Source organism: Gouania willdenowi, chromosome 17, assembly GCF_900634775.1.
Source record: "Gouania willdenowi chromosome 17, fGouWil2.1, whole genome shotgun sequence".
NCBI lineage: Eukaryota > Metazoa > Chordata > Actinopteri > Blenniiformes > Gobiesocidae > Gouania > Gouania willdenowi.
Genome location: NC_041060.1, coordinates 34,730,086 through 34,750,146, shown reverse-complemented (window position 1 = coordinate 34,750,146; position 20,061 = coordinate 34,730,086). Strand labels below are relative to the sequence as shown.

Here is a 20,061-nt window from a genome sequence, read left to right as displayed (position 1 = left end):
CACCACTTTAAAAAGAGTCATTCTGCGCTTGCGCGACTTGCGGCGATGGCGTGCTGGTGACGACATAATCCAAGATGGCGGCGGCCTGGACTACAGCCGACATTATGTAATAAAAGCCTTAAAAGACATGGATATAATGAAAAGAGTGGATGGACAGATGCATGAACATGCAGACTTTCACACGAACTTCTTAAACACACACGGACCTCGGTAAACGGAACAGGCTTCACTGGGCGGGAGGCACTAGGACCCAGAGGCAGAGTAACACACACACACACACAACGGAATAAAGGATTGTTTTATGCCGTTCTTCTCCTTGTTATTATCACATCATAAAAAAGGTTAAAAATAGCAGGAATTAGTGCTGGTCTCGAACGGTCATGAGGGCAAATCCCGAGTCTGGGACAAGACCAAGTCAAAGTGCTTCAGAGTTCAAGACAAGAATTTAGTCTCGAGACCGGTCTCGACTACTACAACACTAACAAAGAGGTGTACATACTGTACTCTGTAGTGTTATAAAGGGGTTTATTTTCGGGTGCAAAGTAAAATAGCATGTGCGATTTCCCTGGTTTAGTTTTATTGGACATGATAAATCATTTTTATATGTTTTTTGTTTGGTGTATTTATCTGTAATGTATGTTTTTGGAGTCATGTGTATTTTTTTTATCTTTCTGTTGTCTTTTTGTGCATTTTTTGTACAATTGTTTTTTGTTGCCATAATAGTGCATTACTGTTGTCATTTTGTGTATAAATATTTAGTTTTGTGTATTTTGAGTAATTTTCACATTTTTGTTGTAATTTGGTGTATTTTTCTGAAATGTACTGGTATATTTTTTGGAGTCATTTGTGTGTTTTTGGAGCCTTTTTGTATATTTTTGCATTTCTGTTGTCGTTTTGTGTACTTTTTGTATAAATATTGTTTAGTTTTATTTTACTCATTTAGTATATTTTATTATAAATATAAACATGCTTTTAAAGAGAGAAAAAACAAGCAGAAGAGTCAGGCAAACCTAATGAGTGATGAATGTGAGAGCATACAAATTAACATCCTGTTCATTTAAACTGAAGTGTTGGTTGGACTTTATTCAAATAAAATGTGAATACATTTGCCTTTAAATGCTTTTTACTTGTTTATGTCCATCATTAATTTATAGACGATTCCTTTACAAGAAACATCAGGAATCTATGAAACTTCACCTGTACAGTTCAGTATGCAGGTATTTATTTCACTCACACTGGTAACATTATTATTTTGGCTAAAATGTTACTGAATTGATTTTAAGTCACTGAATCGTATCAGATCGAATCGTTATATCATCCTTAAGTCGAATCAGCAACAATTAATCATATTTTCCTGTTTAATAAGTGGCCGCCAACAGACATATCAAAGTTACAACAAAGTCTTGCAGGACTTCAGTGTCAGCATCTTATTAATGTAAATCATCTGAAGCTGGGGTGGCCGACATGGTAAAAAAAATAAATCATATCACAATTTTTTCTTTTTAAAATCTCGATCACAATTTTAGCTCCAGTTTTTCCATTCAGATCATTTTGACTATTTTCAAGCTATTTACCATTAAAACAAACCAATTCACTTATTTAAAATCCTCTCCCTAAAAGGGGAAGAAAGGACAAAAGATAAATTAAATCAGGGTCATTTTCAAACATTTCTAAAAATGTACATATGCAATTTATCAAAGTTGTTCTAAGTACAATTAACACCAAAAAGCTGACATGCAAAACTCTTGTCACACACAGTCTTATTAATTTATTTTGTTTAACTAAAGTGGTTTAGCATTAGCATTAGCAACACTCGTTACATAACAAGGCAGCATATCTGTCTAGTGACTTCCATTTGTTTTTGAGGTAACACATGTTAATAAAACGCTACTTATAAACTCATTTCACACCGTTTGAACAATCAAATCCTTTACAGGGTTCTCGCCAGCGCTGTTGAGCGTAGGGGCCCTCAATTTTTCTCCTCTACGGAGCGATGGCGCCCCCTAAGCTCCGTTTTAGCAAAGTAGGGGAGATTTCCTGTTGTTTTTTCCTCATTCAATCGGTACTGTCATAATAATTGTTGCACAATTGGACACAAAAGGGACTTCAAGGCGTGCACAGGTTGTTTAAACTCTCTTTTAAATCTGCATAATCCAGTCTTTACCTCAGGACCCCTGCAGCCACTTAGATGCCCCTGATGCTGCCTGTGTGATCCTCCACTTTGTATCCCTAATAACCGTCCAATATAAAGAGTGTAGCTTCAACCGGGACGTAGCATGTAGCATCACATGAAGCTATGATTCCTGCTCCATGTCTCCATCCACACAGAGATGTGAGTGGAGAACAGGTGAACTACAGAAAGTTGTCTCAAACTCGTCACATCTGAACATTTTTTTCTCATGAACTCGTCTGTGGCATTTAAGGTTAAATTTGTACTTGTAAGATTTTCCGCACGTGTCACATTTATGAGGTCTTTCTGATGAGTGGCTGATTTGGTGATGTTTTAACTGTTGATATGTTGTAAAAACTTTGTCACACTGGTCACAGGGACACACTTCATGTCCAGTGTGAGATCTCAGGTGTTCAGTGAGGGTTTTTTTGTGGTTATATTTTTTCCCACAGTGATCACAGCGATACATCTCTGGTCTTGAGTGAGTGTTCATGTGCATCGTTAAATGTGATCTTTGTGTAAAAGCCTTTCCACACTGTTCACATTTGTACTCTTTGATTCCACAGTGAATGAGGACATGTTTTCTGCGGTTTCCAGATTTACTAAAAGTCTTTCCACAATAGTCACAACTGTATGGTTTCAATTCTCTGTGGATATTTTGATGCTCTAATAAGTGGCTGCTCCTTGTAAAGGCCTTCCCACATTCATCACACGTGTACAGATTGTCTCCACTGTGAAAACGCTGATGGGTTTTCAGATTGCCTTTCTGAGTAAAAGTCTTTCCACATTTGTCACATTCAAACTCTTTAATTCCAGTATGAACGACTTTGTGTTTTGTTAAGGTAGAATTGTGGGTAAAAGACTTCCCACACTCGTCACAGCTGAACGGTTTTACTCCAGAATGGATTCTTCGATGAACAGTGAGGTCTGATTTGCTAGTAAAGGCTTTTCTACACTGGTCACAAGTATGTGGTTTGGGTATAACTCTAGGTTTGCTCTGCTGTTGAACTCTTTGCTCTGTGGCTGAAGTTGTTCCTTTAAATGTGTTTCTTTGTATTGGCTGAGCTTTGTTGTCCTGATGAGAGCGTTGAGGTCCAGAGTCCTGTAAAACAATTAGAGAACAAATGTGTTTTAAAACATTAGTTTCTAAACGTGTTTCCTAGAAAGAAGAGTGGCTAGTAAAGATGGATCAGACATAAAATTAGCATGTACATACAGTATACACAGGAAACATTCCAGAAACACTGGTAAAAGGCACACACCATCCCCCTTTAGCCTGCTGTGCAAAACTTTGAACATGATGGATGTAGTAAAAATTCTCCTGAGAATTGAGAGAACTGAGACAAAAAAATGAAGAATTGTTCACCAATAGACACTTCAAGCATTGATGAGACTTGGAGTGTCTGTAATGGATTTGAAATGGCATATGGTGAAACTGGAGCTGAGAGCAGAAGAAACAAAGTCGAGAGTAAGCGCGGCAGAGAACACCTGCCAGAAGGAAGGAGAAACAAATTCAAGCAAGATCTCACAACCCCGCCCATCTGAGAATTAACCTGGACACTAAAAGTGTGCCAGTACATCGATTATTGGATTATCGCGATTCTACACGTTTAGATATGATATATTCATAATAACTCAATGACAGGTACACAACCTCTGCTCGCGGTATGAAAAAAGGAAAGTCGTGGATACCGCCCGGACACTTAAAGGAACGGACAAGGTGAAGATAGCGATGGCGGCAACCAAATGCCTAAACCAGCTCAGGGGTCTGGAAGGGCCCAGCGGCGAAGGCTCTGCTCCGCTCACAACTCGCCGCTTCCCGGGAACGTGGACATGGTTACCTCGCTGAGCCCTCTCCGCTCTACGGCCCCCTTGCCCCTGGGACAGACTGTCCTCAGTGCCGACCCACGAGAGTTGGGGCAAGGAGTGAGTGGGGATGTCCGACCAATTACAGTCAGCCCTGACGGAGCGCTCCTACAAGGTTGCGGCGCTCTCGGCCAAAGCACTCAAACTGTGTGTGTGTGTGTGTGTGTGTGTCTCCCTCTCTGCTTCTCACTCAGCGCTGCACAGAGGAGAGTTTTTAAAACTTTGAGAAGCAGTTTAATACTTGTTTGAATATTTATTCCTGTTAATGTAATTTAGAACAGAAACTTGAACAGTTTGTTGCTTAATGCGCATCTGACATCACGTTATATTTCTCTGTTGGAATGGACTATTATTCTTTTTGTGTTTAATACTATAATTATATATATTTATACTCAATAATCCTGTTAATAAAATATATCATCAGTCAGGCCAACTTTTGTCAAAGCTATTTTCAGGACAAAGACAAACAGTTCTTTCATAATATTTCATGAGATGTCTCACTATTGTTAACTTGTTCTTGTTCTACATCACCTGTTTTTATTATTTGTTAAATATTTTTTACTTGGTGTCTTTCTACCTCACCTTTGTTCATTAAATGTTCCTTTTTAAAAAAAAATGTAAACTCGTACCATTTGTTATCATCATTGTGTAATTTTTATGATGTAAATTGAGGGAGAAAAAGTAGTATCAGCTCCAAATATCGGCTCAAGGAAATTGGCAGTGCGTATCGGCTCAGGCTGATGGAAAAAATAGTGGCAACGCACCAAAACAAAATTTTACCACATCTTGCAGGACATGGTTTTCTGACTCTGTTCCAAACATAATCCAATAAAAACAGAAAAAAGAGGTAAGCGTAGGATGAATCAATCTGTGTCTTTAATCCCAAAAAATAGAAAAACAAAAATAAAGGTTCCAAAAAATCAAAGTGTCCTTGTATTTAAAGCTCAGTCTCAAATTCCGAAAAATAATAAATCCTTACGTAACGACCACACTGACATCCGACGTGCAAATGACATTTACAATGGCGATGACGTCATTGACAGCGATGACGTCACTGACGGTTGTGCTGGCGCTGACGATACTAGGTTGACGGTTTTACCAGCTTCCACGGTCAGAAACACTGTTGCTCCTCGTCCTACTTCACTAAACTGCTGTTCTTTGAGCACATGGGCTTCACCAGGGCCGTGTTTTCCTCACTTTTCGACACTAAACCGCACTTTACGGAAGAAAACCAGGTTCACAGCAGCAAGTCAAAACCAATGGAGCACGGAAACTCTGATCATTTAAACATAAATCAATATTTAAACAATATTACCTTTAAAACTATTTAATATCTAAACATAAAATACTATGGCATAATAATGCTATTGCTCTAACAATCGGTATCGGCATTGACCCTAAAAAATCCATATCGGTTGATCCCTACTAATTAAACAGCATGATTATTGCACAGGTGTGCCTTAGGTTTGCCACAATAAAAAGCTACCACGAAATGTGCAGATTGCTTTATTGAGGGGGGTCTTGGGAGGGGTCAGAAAACCAGTCAGTATCTGGTGTGAGCACCATTTGCCTCAAGCAGTGTAACACATCTCCTTGGCATAGAGTTGATCAGGTTGTTGATTGTGGCCTGTGGAATGTTGGTCCACTCCTCTTAAATGGCTGTGTGAAGTTGCTGGGTTATATACGCTGATCCAGAGCATCCAAACATGCTCAATGGGTGACATGTTCATTGAGTATGCTGGTCATTCAAGAACTGGGTTGTTTTCAGCTTCCAGGAATTGTGTACAGATCCTTGCAGCATGGGGCCGTGCAGTATTATGCTGCAACGTAAGGTGATGGTAGTGGATGAATGGCACATTCAGGATCTCGTCACGGTATCTTTGTGCATTCAAAATGCTATCAATAAAATGCACCTCTGTTGGTTGTCAATAACATACCATAACCCCACTGCCACCATGGGCCACTCCATCCACAACATTGACATCAGCAAACCGCTCACCCACACAACGCAACACACACTGTCTGCCATCTGCCCTGAACAGTGAAAACCAGGATTTATCTGTGAAGAGAACACCTCTCCAACGCGCCAGACGCCATCAAATGTGAGCATTTACCCACTCAAGCCGGTTACAACGATGAACTGCAGTCAGGTGGAGACCCCAATGAGGACGACGAGCATGCAGATGAGCTTCACTGAGATGGTTTCTGTTGTGACTTATTTAAAGGTTTATATGTTTAACATTGATTGTTAAGAACCACATAATTATACAGGTGTTTTCATGTTATATTTGATAAGGTAAGGATGTATTGAGTGACATTTGTTTTATTTTGGAGAGACGGAAGTCTTTTATTTTGAAGGGTGAAAACAGGATGTGTTGTTGCTGGCGCCATCTTAGCTGAAAAGGAAAGAAGTGAACCGTCATGGTTTGGTTCCAGCTGCTGTTTTTGTTCAATAAACCTGAACAACAAAGTCCAATCGAACTACCCGAGCCTCTGTCATGATTATGGAAGCTGTATCTACGTAATATTTGGTGCCGAAACCCGGGAGGTGAGGACTTTAAGAACTTTCTCGAACGAAGTGATCAGCTGACGGCTCGGTTTAACACTAGTCATGACGGAGGGATTGGAGCGGCTGAAGAAGAAGCGGGCGACTATCCGTGCTGCTACGACGAGGCTGTTAACCCGCCTAGAGGACGAGGTGGGCAGTGAGAGACCAGATACTGACAAAATACGCGAGTTTCTGGCAGTTTTATCATCGAAGGAGGAAAGTTTAATGGACTTGGACAAGGGCATAGAAGATGTGACGCCCACTGACGATCTGGACACGGAGATTTCAAACACAATGGATTACATGGACCGCGTTCTCACTTGGAAGGTGCGTGCCACCACCACCATCAGGTCTCAGGAAACCACCAGAGACACAACAAGAGTGCGAGTGAGCGATGTGAGTGGCGGTTCATTTACATCACAGTCCAGACAAACTGTTAAACTTCCTAAGCTAATGATAACAAAATACGATGGTGAAATAAGCCAGTGGCAGGAATTCTGGTCACAATATGAAACAGCTATTCACAGAAATGAATTACTATGCAAGACAGACAAGTTTACTTACCTTAGATCCTACCTGACTGGAGCAGCTGCTAGAACTATTGTGGGGCTTACAATGACAGATGCCAACTACGACGCTGCAATAGAGTTACTCCAGAGTCGCTTTGGGAGAAAGGACATTGTGATTAGTGCCCATATGTCCAAATTACTGAACTTGACCCCGGTTAAAAGATCTTCTGATGTTACAGCTTTGAGGCACTTATATGATGAATGTGAGATCCAGATACGCAGTTTGGAGTCCCTTGGAGTCAAGAGTGACACGTACGGCTGCCTGCTTTGTCCAGTGCTACTTCAGCTCATTCCGGAGGACATCGCACTCGCCTACACCCGCCAACCAAACGCAACCAACGAATGGAGGGTGCCGGAGTTGATTCAGTTTCTACAAAATGAGGTGCAAAGCAGAGAACGAGCGCTTCAGCTTACCAGACCAGGCCATACATCGAAGGACCTGAGCCCGCAGCACAAGAATGTGGGTAAGCCATCCTACGCCTGCGATAAACCCAGAAAGTGGAGCGTCCCGTCAGCGACCGCCTTGCACACTGCCAGTGCCGTGCCCCGGACCTGTGTGTATTGTGACAGTAGTGGCCACAAACCAGAGAACTGTTCCAGCCATACAGTAAGTGCACGCAAAGATAAACTGAGAAAACTTGGACGGTGTTATGTCTGCTTAGGCCCAAAACACATTGCAAAATACTGTAGAGTAAAGGTTTTGTGCAGCTTGTGCAACCGGAAACACCACTTGTCAGTTTGTGAGCAGTCTGAAGCCAAGCCAGATATTGACACTACCAATAATATTGAAAATACAGAAGCTGTGTTGTCGTCCTTGACAAGCCCTGTAAAGGTGAAGACAAATACTCAGAACACAGTATTGCTTCAGGCAGTTAAGACATGGGCTGTAGGACCAAAAAAGAGGAAGATAACACGCTGTCTGTTAGATGGAGGCAGCCAGCGAAGTTTCATTAACAGAAGCGTCGTCAGGGCCTTAGGACTCCCAGTTCTAAGGCAAGAGACACTAAATCTCCATGTTTTTGGTTCCACCTCTCCTGTAACAGAAAAACGCAATGTTGTGAGAGTTGAGCTCGAGAATATGTGGAACACTGACCAGAGACTTGAGATTGAAGCTATAGAGACTCCTCAGGTGTGCACTGCTGTGATTAAAGTCCCAAGTGAGCCCATTCAAGCAGAGATAAAAAAAAGAGGGCTGCAACTTGCAGACTTTCCAATAGAGGGCGCCAACGATCAAGAGTTGCAGGTGTTAATAGGAGCAGACTACTACTGGCAAGCAGTCACTGGAAAGGTCCAAAGGGTCACAAATTCATTAGTGGCAGTTGAGAGTATTTTTGGATGGACTTTGCAGGGGCCAGTGACTACCTCCAGAGTTACAGACACCACTTGCATGCACATAAGCTTGACTGATGAGACCCAGATTTGCAAACAGTTGCATGCATTCTGGGAGGTTGAGTCCCTGGGCATTGTAAACAAACAGGCGGAGAGCCCAGAGGACTCAGACATTTTACAAAGTTTTGAACAGACTACTACATTCGAAAAGGGACGCTACCAAGTTGAGTTACCATGGCGATCTAACAAAGACCAGCTTCCAGACAACTATAAGGTAGCAAAGAAACGTTTTGAGAGCCTTATGAGAAAACTAAAAACTGATGCAGCCTTGTATGCCAGGTACAACAACGTAATACAGGACTACCTGCAGCAAGGAATATGTGAGGAGGTTTTAGAGGACAAAACAGTGGTAGGGAACCAAAAGACTGTAAAATATTACATGCCACATCACGCTGTTTTAAGAGAGGACAAGGCCACAACTAAGCTGAGAGTGGTATTTGATGCATCCTCACATGATGCAGGCAGCCCATCCCTCAATGAATGTTTACACACTGGGCCTAATCTAAACCCAAACCTGCTGGAGGTACTCATCACGTTCAGGTTGCATGAGATTGCCTTCACTGCTGATATAACAAAGGCTTTTCTTCAGATTTCCATCGCAGAAAAGGATAAAGATGCTGTTAGGTTCCTGTGGATGCATGGACCTCCGACCAAAGACTGCAAAAATGAGGTATGTGTCCTGAGAATGAACAGAGTGGTTTTCGGAGTGTCTCCCAGCCCATTCCTGCTTGCTGCCACCATCAGAAAACACCTCAAACTGTTTGACACAGAACAACCAAAGGCTGTAAGGATGCTCAATGACTCTCTGTATGTAGATGACTTTATTTCCAGCTCACCTACTGTGCAGGAAGCTCTACATGTGACAACAGCAGCAAGGGACATTCTCTCTCAGGCCGGCATGGACCTCTGCAAATGGGTTACCAACTCACCTGACCTGAGAGCCATGTGGAAAGAGACTGGAGTAGAGTCGACTGGAGATACAGAGTCCTGTGGAAATGTGCTCAAAGTGCTAGGACTCGTTTGGAGACCAGTGAGAGATGATTTTGTCTTTGATCAAAAGGGACTCATTGACATTTTACGGGACAAGGAAAACACAAAGAGAAGCGTTCTACAAACATCGGCTCGCATATTTGACCCCATTGGGTTTCTCACTCCTTTTACTGTCAGAGTGAAGTGCCTCTTCCAAGAAATGTGGGAAAGAGGTCTCAGTTGGGATGAACCGTTACCTGTTGATTTGACTGAAAAATGGGAACAGTGGTGTATGGAGCTACCACTGCTCCACCAGGTGGCTATTCCCAGGTGGTACCACATTGAGATCCAGCAAGAGTCACACACTGTAAAGTTGCATGTCTATTGTGACGCAAGTGAAAGGGCTTACAGTGCTGTGGCATATCTACAAGGAGAGACTGTTACCAGCTTTGTGGCCTCTAAGTCGCGAGTCGCACCCCTAAAGAAAATGACATTACCTCGCTTGGAGCTTATGGGTGCACTTATCGGAGCAAGATTAGCACACAGTCTTCTCAAACCACTGAACATAAATAAGAGCCAGCTTCAAATGTGGACGGACTCGACGATCACTCTTCACTGGATCCGCAGCTCAGCACAGCGGTGGAAGCCTTTTGTGGCCAACAGAGTGACTGAAATTCAAGGGCTCACAAACCCGGAGACGTGGTCCCACTGTGCTGGTAAGATGAATCCTGCTGACTTACCTACACGAGGTCAGCATGCTCAGAGTCTTATTGAGAGCCAGTTATGGTGGAGAGGACCAGCTTCACTGTCCACAGCTGAAATGGAGCTGGACATTAATGATGACAATGTGGTAAATGAGGTAAACCTTGAGCTGAAATCTAAGTATCAGACTGTTGTACAATTCACTAGCACTGAACAAGCTGTACCTCTGTTGAACTTAGAAAAGTACAGCAGGCTTAAGACTGTGTTAAGAATCACTGCATGGGTAAAACGCTTTGTAACTAACACAAGGTCTTGTCAGAGGGTTCAGGGAGAGTTAACCTCAGAAGAGCTGACTGCAGCTGAAATGTACTGGGTAAAGGCTACACAAGAGTGTTGTTTTAGCTCTGAAATATCCCAGCTAAATTCCAAACTAAATGTGAAAAGAGAGTCTAAAATCAAAGATTTGAAACCATTCTTAGATGAAAATGGTCTACTAAGTGTTGGGGGGAGACTACAGCACTCTGATTTCAGTTTCAGAGAACAGCACCCCTGGGTGCTACCAACAAATCACAAGTATTCTGAGCTATTGGTTCATTCATGTCACGAAAAGGTGATGCATTCTGGTGTACGAGACACATTGATTCAAGTCAGAGAACATTACTGGATTTTGAGAGGGAGACAGCTTGTGAAACGCATTGTTTCAGGTTGTTACATTTGCAAAAAACTTAAGGTTAAAGCAGCAAAGCAGATTACTGCTCCTTTACCTCGAGATAGAGTAACTGAGTCACCTCCTTTTGAAGTTACTGGTGTAGATTTTGCAGGACCCTTGTATGTTAGATCTAAGGGGCAGCCAGTAAAGGCATACATCGCACTGTTTACATGTGCAGTAACGAGAGCAGTACATTTGGAGTTGGTTTCAAATCAGACTACAGAGAACTTCCTATTAGCCTTAAAGCGATTCATTGCAAGACGAGGGCTATGTAGGATCATTTACTCTGATAATGCTAAAACATTCAAAAGGGCAGACAAAGATTTAAAGGAGTTATGGCAAAACATTAAAGGTTCAAAGCTCACAGAGTTTTTTACTGAGAAAGGGATCACCTGGAAGTTCATTGCTGAGCGGGCTGCATGGTGGGGGGGCTTCTGGGAAAGGCTTGTGAGATCTGTTAAAACATGTTTAAAGAAGGTACTGGGAAAAGCATCTTTGAGCTTTGAGGAACTCACAACTGTACTTACTGAAGTTGAGGCAGTGTTGAATTCTAGGCCTCTGTCGTATGTACATAGTGATGTATTAGAGCCTCAGCCACTTACCCCTTCACACTTCCTGGTTGGTAAACGCCTGACTTCATTGCCACCAAAGACTTTTCTTTCGACAGCTCAGGTGCTCACAGCAAACCGTGAGGAGCTTGGTAAAAGGTGGAAATACCGGCAGAGACTTCTGATCAGCTTTTGGAACAGCTGGCGCAGAGACTATCTATTGGACTTGAAATCCGCTCACAAAGTGAACACTCCTACTCCGACAGCACTTAAAGTAGGAGATGTTGCTCTCATTGGGGAGGACAACACACCCAGACAGACATGGAAGATGGGCAGAATCGTAGAGGTCTTTCCAGGCAGAGATGGCCTCATACGTTCATGTAATGTTTGCACTTCTACAGGTAGCGTGTTAAGAAGGCCTGTTCAGTTATTATACCCATTAGAGATAGTTTAAAGGTCAATTTAATACGTATGACCAGTGGTTCATCGGGCGGGAGGATGTTGTGACTTATTTAAAGGTTTATATGTTTAACATTGATTGTTAAGAACCACATAATTATACAGGTGTTTTCATGTTATATTTGATAAGGTAAGGATGTATTGAGTGACATTTGTTTTATTTTGGAGAGACGGAAGTCTTTTATTTTGAAGGGTGAAAACAGGATGTGTTGTTGCTGGCGCCATCTTAGCTGAAAAGGAAAGAAGTGAACCGTCATGGTTTGGTTCCAGCTGCTGTTTTTGTTCAATAAACCTGAACAACAAAGTCCAATCGAACTACCCGAGCCTCTGTCATGATTATGGAAGCTGTATCTACGTAATAGTTTCTGACAGGTTGTGCAGAAACTCTTTGGTTATGCAAACCAAGCAGCTGTCCGGGTGGCTGGTCTCAGACCATCACGGAGGTGAACATGTTGGATGTGGAGGTCCTGAGCTAGTGTAATTACACGTGGTCTGCGGTTGTGAGGCCGGTTGGATGTACTGCCAAACTGTCTGAAACACCTTTGGAGAAGGCTCATGGTAGAGACATTATGATGATGATTGTGTGTTTTATCCCAATACACGTGAATATTCCCAACCCCCAGACCAGAGGTGGAATTGAATAAGGCGAATAAACCTGTTTTCCATTTAAACCTTCATTCGGAATTACTATTTCCATGTTAACACAAAGCAAACACTTTTATTCGGAATAATTAATTCTGAATGAAAAAACATAATGTAACCGTGGCCATCGTGTTATATGAATTGTGCGTGAATTTAGAGCCCTATAAAATCTGTTTTATTTTTTTGAAAATTCCGTTTTATTAAATAATATCAATATTAATCAATTTTTTCAGAAAATATTAGTTTTGAACTCCTGTGAGGAAACAAAATAAAAAATAATAAAAAAACTTATTTAAACAAAAATAAATGAATTAAGATACAATTAAAAGGCAGAAGTAAGTTATAGTAAATACTACAAAAAAACATAAATATATATATATTATTAAATAAAAATAAAAATGTAATTTAAAATGAGTAAGATACAATTAAAAGGTAGATAAAAGTTGTAGTGACATGGAGTGCTCATTTTTAATTATTTATATTTCATATAAAGATGTATGAGAACAGCATTAATGTTACCCAGTTTCTCAGGGATCAATGGTTTACTGAATCTGATCAGGTTTATTAATTAAGTTTTGATTAACTTAATTTAAATTAACTTAATTTAAATGATCCTAATGACTTCATTCCAGACCGTAATGATTAAACAAAAACAAATGATGCATCAGTTATTTCACCACTAGGGGCCAAAATATTTTACAGTATTAAAAATTATCATTAAAGGCACATCGCAGACTTTTTGACCTACAAAGTTGATCCATACGAGTTCATTTAAATGATTCCTCAGGCCAATATACAGCGCTTAACAGTATCAATGCACCGAGTGGGGCTTCCCTCTTTAAATACCGCCCATGTAAGTTTGGAGAGACGGACCGTCTCTGGCCAGGTCATGTGACCTGGAAAATGCCTGGAGAACGTATCACTTTACGGCAGTCACGTGACCACAGGCTCAGATCAAATAAAAGTATAGATACTTGAATAAAAAATGACTCTGGTAAAAGTCAAAGTATTGAAGTTGCTGCTTTACTTGAGTAAATGTAAAAAAAGTACATGCTACTAAATACAATGGTAGACATGTTGGTGTTTTTAGCAAAAAAAACCTGTAAGAATGTAGCATTACACATTTTGCATTTTCTTATCTTGTATAAGGCAGCTTTTGTTCTTTCTATCTTTTTATTTAACAAAATGTGAGCAATGTAAACAATTTTTATTCAAAAGAACAGATTTAGAGATTTTGTTTATTTAGATGTTTGAGTTTGGTGAAGATTGTTCATTTTTTCTTAAAATAAATGATTGGCCATTTGTCAAGATATTTAGCATTGTTTTATTATTCTGTATATGCAAAGACAAAGGTGTGTATACAATCACAAAACAATATCACTGTACAGGTTTTAATGGTCATTTATCAGCTTCAATAGCAAACAAAAGCTTGGTTTACGTGCAGCAGAAGAGGGGGCTGTCCACACAAAATAGTTTTTTTTTTTAAAGTAGATAATGTATGTTGTAATGTGTGCCATCTTGAAGATGATGTTAACTGACAAGTGACAATGTAGTCTTATAATGTAAACACAGTAAGACTCTTTTCTCTCATTGGAGCAGTTATGCTGCTGTATATGTATTTAAATTAATAAAACATTTTAAAAATCGTAAATCAAATCGCAAACACAATATCTGTCAGGGAAATCTCAATTATATTTTTTGTCAAGAGAGTGAGCAGACGTGTGTGTACGTCTTATTACTGTGTGCGCAGGTTTATTTCATCCCTGAGTGGTGTCTGTAAGGTTGTATGAGCCAAATCTAAACTTATGAACTTGCTGTGTGTGTGTGTGTGTGTGTGTGTATAGACTAGGCTTGGGTAGTATCCAAATTTTGGTACCGTTAAACCACCTCCCTATTTTACCACGGTATTACAGTGACTAATTAAAAATGATGACGTAGGGTTCAGACAGCGTCATCAAACTGATGACTTCAGGGTGACTGTGAGTCCTTAAAAGAGCCTTAAAAATTCCTAAATATATATTTTAAATAAAAGGCCTTAAAAAGTATTGAATTGTCTTAAAATCAGGTCAAATGGGTCTTAGATGTGCATTAGTCACGTCACCACGATCATTTCTGGTGAGCACAAAGTAAACGCTCTTCTCATCCCATTTCATCTCACCATCTGTGGCTCATACACAGCACAACCAAAAGGGTTTTTTGTTATGTTATGTTATGTTATTACTACAGACAGACCCAAGAATTATGTAATCAGGTCAATCCCTGCAGAAAGTCCGCTCCGCTTCCCCCCACCGCAGCACACACAAAACAAACAGTGGTGTGCACTGTCAGGGACAGAAATGAGACAGGCTTTAATCATCAACTGCTGAATCAACCCTTTTTCTGTACAAGAACATGGATTATCCTTATATTTGATACGTGGATTATGTAAATACATCCAATGTCTCATGTTCACACTGCTCACCTGTGTTTGTTTTCCCGTGCACTGATCTGATGTTGACATTAACAGTTGTTTTTTAATAACAGCAGGCTTATCACTAAAACAAGTATAGTAAAAATGTCATTAGGATGAGGAAAAAAAATAGGTTTTAATTGTGGATTTCAGGTCGGGCTCATACATAAACACCTAATGTCTGTTGGACCTGTCGGTTTCACTTCTGCTCTGTAGGGTTCGGGTCAAAGCTTGAAGGTTCATATCATAAACGCTCTGTGTTGAAAAGCAAATCAGCACCACAAAAAACCAAAGTATTTACATATATATATATATATTTATTTTTTATCTTTCTCCTCGTCCTCCTCCACCTGCTCATTCATTCTCAGGCTCCACAGCACAAACACGACAATGCACATGTGGGTCAGATTGGAGCCACACACCGTTCACACTGGAGTCTGAAACAGGTCACATTTTAAATGATAATGTAACAAACAAATAAAAAATGTGAATTGAGAATTAAGGCTTACAGTGTGAACACAACCTCTGTCTCTCTCACCTCCGCACTGTCACCTGACAACAACCCATTTAACACTGACTCAACACAACAAGTGCCATGCCTCCACAGTGAACATACATGACTGTTGCCCATGCTGCTTCGCCGGGATCGTTAAATGGACTGCACTCACACGAGGACAGACGGCGCTGCAGAGGAGCCGTGCGTCTTAACTTCTGGGTTGAAAGTTAATATTTTATTTTGCAAAATGTTCAATATTAACCATATGTGGCTGTAGTTGACCTTGGAAGGTTTAAAATAGCATGATATAGATCATTTTAGTAAAAAAGTAAAGCAAATGTCTCTTCAATAATAAGACAGGGTTTTTAAACGTGTAGCGTACTGGTACATGGAAACAAGTTCAATCTTTTAACATTGAACACCTGGAGAATTATCACATTTGAAGATTTTTTTTCCCACCACAGTTTTTTCTGACTTTTCCGCGTTCCGTCCTTGTGGGTTACCGTAGCGCGTTGTGAGCCCGCCCTCTCTTTGTTTACATTTGTTTACCCTTTGAGTAGGCTATAAGTGTGCCACAGGCATGTTTAATGTTTTATTCACACTATTAATTATCTGATTTCTTTTTATATTATGACACTGTTATGGCAATTATTATATTAATCATCATATCATCAAATGTGTTCATGTGTACAATTTGTCATGTGTTTATACACAATCACTGCATTATATTGTTGTACTTTTGAACAGAGACGTTGGTCCTTTGCTGAGTCATGCTAGATTAGATTACCCACAGTACAGACAGATTGTGCTGTATTCACAGTGCCAGCAACAAACAGTCTCTGCTCAAGGTCTCATACCAAAAACTGTAATAAGCAGAGCTCTGTAACAGTGATTTTCCACTCCTTCCTCCCTTCACACCCTCCTTCCCTCTCATCTTAGGGTGGGGCTCTTCCTATCCGTAAAAGTGGGTGCTCAGAAAACCTTCCGTTAGTTGCTGGCCGCTTGCCCTTCCTACAGGATGGAAGACCTTTTTTTGTACTCCTTTTCATTTAGTTTATAATCAATCCTTTTCTATAAAACCATCATGCTTTGACTGAACTTCATCATTCAGCCAGAGCATAAATCATGTTTCAAACGAGGACAACCGTAAATTTGCCGTGACAACACTTAGAAAAAACAATACAGAGAGAGGTGGGGCACCCTTTTGGTTTACATAGCATTATCAACGATAGCAATTATCAGTATTTACATTTCAACATTACGTGAAATCAGATCTTGTAGGCTTCACATATTCTGTCCATTTTGACCATATTCTATAAAAAAAGTCCACTTACAATTAAAACTGAAATGAACCATTGAACAATCCAGTCCTCGTTCCTTAGTTACCGTAAATAGCCCTTCTCTTTCCCATAGTAGGTGTTCTCCCCTTTACTCCACAGGATGCTGTTGTACAGTTTGGAGATAATTTTGGTAAGGGACAAGGATGTTGTGAGTGACATAAATGTTTCTGGGTCAGATGACTGTATTTTAATATTTTAATATTCTGATTGAAGAAGTGCCTGATCTTTAGGTACCTGAAAAAGTCTTCAGAGCCCAACCCATGTTTATGCCTCAGCTTACCAAATGTTTGTAGAGCCCCCTTGTGGACAAATGAATTATAGTTGGTTCATTATTTCAAAATCCACGTTTTAAATCTGTTATCATAGTTATTAGCAGTAAATTCTGAATCATATGCAAACCATCGCTGAATTTTAGATTCCTCCTGTAAACCACATTTTAATTACTTCATTTCAGACTGTAATTACTGTGTACGATGTGTGTTCAGTTGACGTATTTATTTTGGATCGCAATTTAGAGTCTGCTATTAGAGCTTTGAGTGGTATCCCTTTGATCGTAGTCCCCTCTATATCCCACCGTGTAAGTCGGAGAGCACAGACAAACTAGGGGCTTTAACTGGGCAGCATAATAATATTCTCGTAAATATGAGAGGCCCATACCGCCTTCTTCTTTTTTACTTTGTAAAGTTTTAAACTTAATTCTGGGTTTTATACCCTTCCATATAAACCGAGATACAATTTGGTCCCATTCTGCAAATTATTTTGGGGTATGGAAAATATAAACATAAGGTTTGAGGAAGAATGTTCATCTCAATAGAATCAATCCGAGAATATAAGTCTAAGAAAGGTATGGTATTCCATCTTTAATGTCAGATTTCATCTTCATATTCAGGGGTCATTTTTGTTTAATTATGAGTTTTTTATTTATTTATTAGTATTTATTTTGTTTCCTCACAGGAGTTAAAAATGAATACCTTCTTTAAAAAATTATAAATATTTCTAAAAAAAACAGAATTTAAAAAATTAAAGTGGAAAAAACAGAATTTGGGAAAAAATTAAACGGAATTTGGAAAAAAATAAAACAGACTTTATAGTGCCCTATACTTTATTGCCATATATGTCAATACAAATAATACTTTTTCTGCTGTCGATCGTGTTGGGAGTCACTGCTTGGAGCCACGGACCCATTGTTTACACACATCAGCTGTTAGCACTCCGTGCTAATGCTACACCAGCCTGTGCAGCGAGACTCGGTGTAGTGTAAGGGGGAACAATGGGGATGTTTACGAATTCGTGGCTCACAGCGCTAACAACGGACTCGGTTGTGGAATTGGACGGCTTCCAACTTTTACGCAGTGACGGAAAACGATAAGCAAAAAGGAGAGAGTCTGGCTGTGTTTGTGTGGGGAAAGGAGGAGCAGCTGCTCTGCTCCTGCAGCAATGTGCACACACTTTTCCGACTAAAAATAAATCACTGCACTTTGTTTGAATGCGTCATACGCTACTATTCAGCCTCGCTTTTAACTCACTAAACCGAAGGCCGAATGTAGCTGTTTTTTTGCAAAATTCGGCCGAATATATTCGGCCAACGAACACGCGGTGCATTCCTACTTTATTGTAATTTCTCAGAATTTTCAAATGAGAAAGGCAGAGTTCAGAGTTGCAAAATTGAATGCAATGTCAGTGTCACAGTAAAGCACTGAAATGGAGATGTCTGAGTTTTTTTTTTTTTTTTTTTTGGTTTATTTTAATTGGCCCATCCAGTTTTCAGGGGCCCACCCACAATCAAAATCCTGGCGCCACTAGTGCTCTCCAATAGCACAAGTTAAAGTTCCTACATTTGTTACTAGTCTCTATAGAGAGAAACAGCCTCAAAGACTTCCACAGTGTGCGCGTGCACGCTAAAGTTTTGTCCAGGAGGGGGAGCGTCTCACGATTCTACATACCCCAGCTTTAAGTTGAGTAACAAAGTATTTACATTTCGTTACATGTCACCTCTGAATGTACGTATACATTGTATATAACTGTAAATAATGCATATGGTGTACATGAATGGGTAAATAGTGTCTAAATAAAATAAATGTGGGGAGTGAGTGAATGAGACCAACCCGGTGTCGAGGTCTGAGATGTTAGTTTTCAAAGTGAACGGACACGTGTTTTATTTGTTTATTGGATTATGTTAGAGTTAAGGTGATAATGTTAGTACGGAGGTAAACTCAGACCCTGACATCTGATCAGCAGTACTAGTTGTGTTCTAACCTCTTTCTTCACAGAGCTTTGATCGTTGGACGGAAACTCCTCCGTTTCTTCTTCGGGGCTTTTCTCCAAGTTTGGAACAAACATTCCGTCCCACAGATGATCAGGATGACGAAGCTCCTCCTGCACAGCTTTCCTCCTGCAGCCTTCATCCTCCTCCTCATCCTCACTGTCTGTCTCACTCAGCTTCACTTCCCTCCACAACACCACTTCTTCTTCTTCTTCCAGTTTAATGGCAGTCATTATCCAGCTCGTTGGTTTATTAGCGTCCATTGTGTTTTATTTCCTGTCCTGATGCTCACTTTACCATCCTTTATAATAACACTCTACCATCAGCACCTCCGTCTCTGTCCGTCCGCCATTTTACTGCTTTGTTCCTGACCCACACTGGTTGCCAGATACAGCCGACAATTAACCGCACAAATGACGTGGAATATCCACAGAAATGCCCCAAAAACCATCCGTTCATCACGCAAATAACAACATAAATATCACCTTGGAATAATTTTATTAACTGTTTGTTCACTAAGATGCATTTATTTACATCATAAAATCAGCGGGGAAACACTCAACCTGGCAACCACTGTCAATGTCATACCTTGAAAATGACCTCACTGCAAACTTTTTACAACTTTATTTACAAAACATTTGAGACAAATATGTATGTAGCCCAGTCTAAAGTTGACCAAATAAGTTATTCATTTATTTTTTATTAATAGTTTAAAAAACAAAACAAAGCATTGTTATAAGTTTACACAAGGTCTTCTTTATTTTGTAAAAGCTACACTTCTGCAAGTTTGAGTTACACTGAAAAAAACTAGTTGTTTGGTTGTCAGTCATTGATTTTATTTTTGGGATTGGTCCACATATTCTTAGATTTTTTTCTGTGTTACACCTCGGTGGAGCAGGAGGGGGATTGGGAGGTGGAGGGGAGCAAGGAGGAGAGACTCAA

General features: G+C 40.2%; 1 protein-coding gene across 2 annotated transcripts; it reads right to left on the bottom strand.

Annotated features, from left to right (window-relative positions):
* Positions 1–1,335: 1,335 nt before the first annotated feature.
* On the bottom strand, positions 1,336–19,620 carry LOC114479333 (zinc finger protein 660-like). Of its 2 annotated transcripts, XM_028472982.1 has the most exons (3): positions 19,458–19,620; positions 19,113–19,362; positions 1,336–3,272 (listed from the first exon to the last, which is right to left on the bottom strand). In XM_028472982.1, exons 1-3 carry the CDS (start codon positions 19,568–19,570, stop codon positions 2,295–2,297), a joined length of 1,341 nt encoding a protein of 446 aa, XP_028328783.1. In that variant the 5' UTR covers positions 19,571–19,620; the 3' UTR covers positions 1,336–2,294. The 2 variants fall into 2 exon arrangements, with proteins under 2 accessions (XP_028328783.1, XP_028328784.1); XM_028472983.1 differs by having other exon boundaries at positions 19,113–19,508.
* Positions 19,621–20,061: the final 441 nt, after the last annotated feature.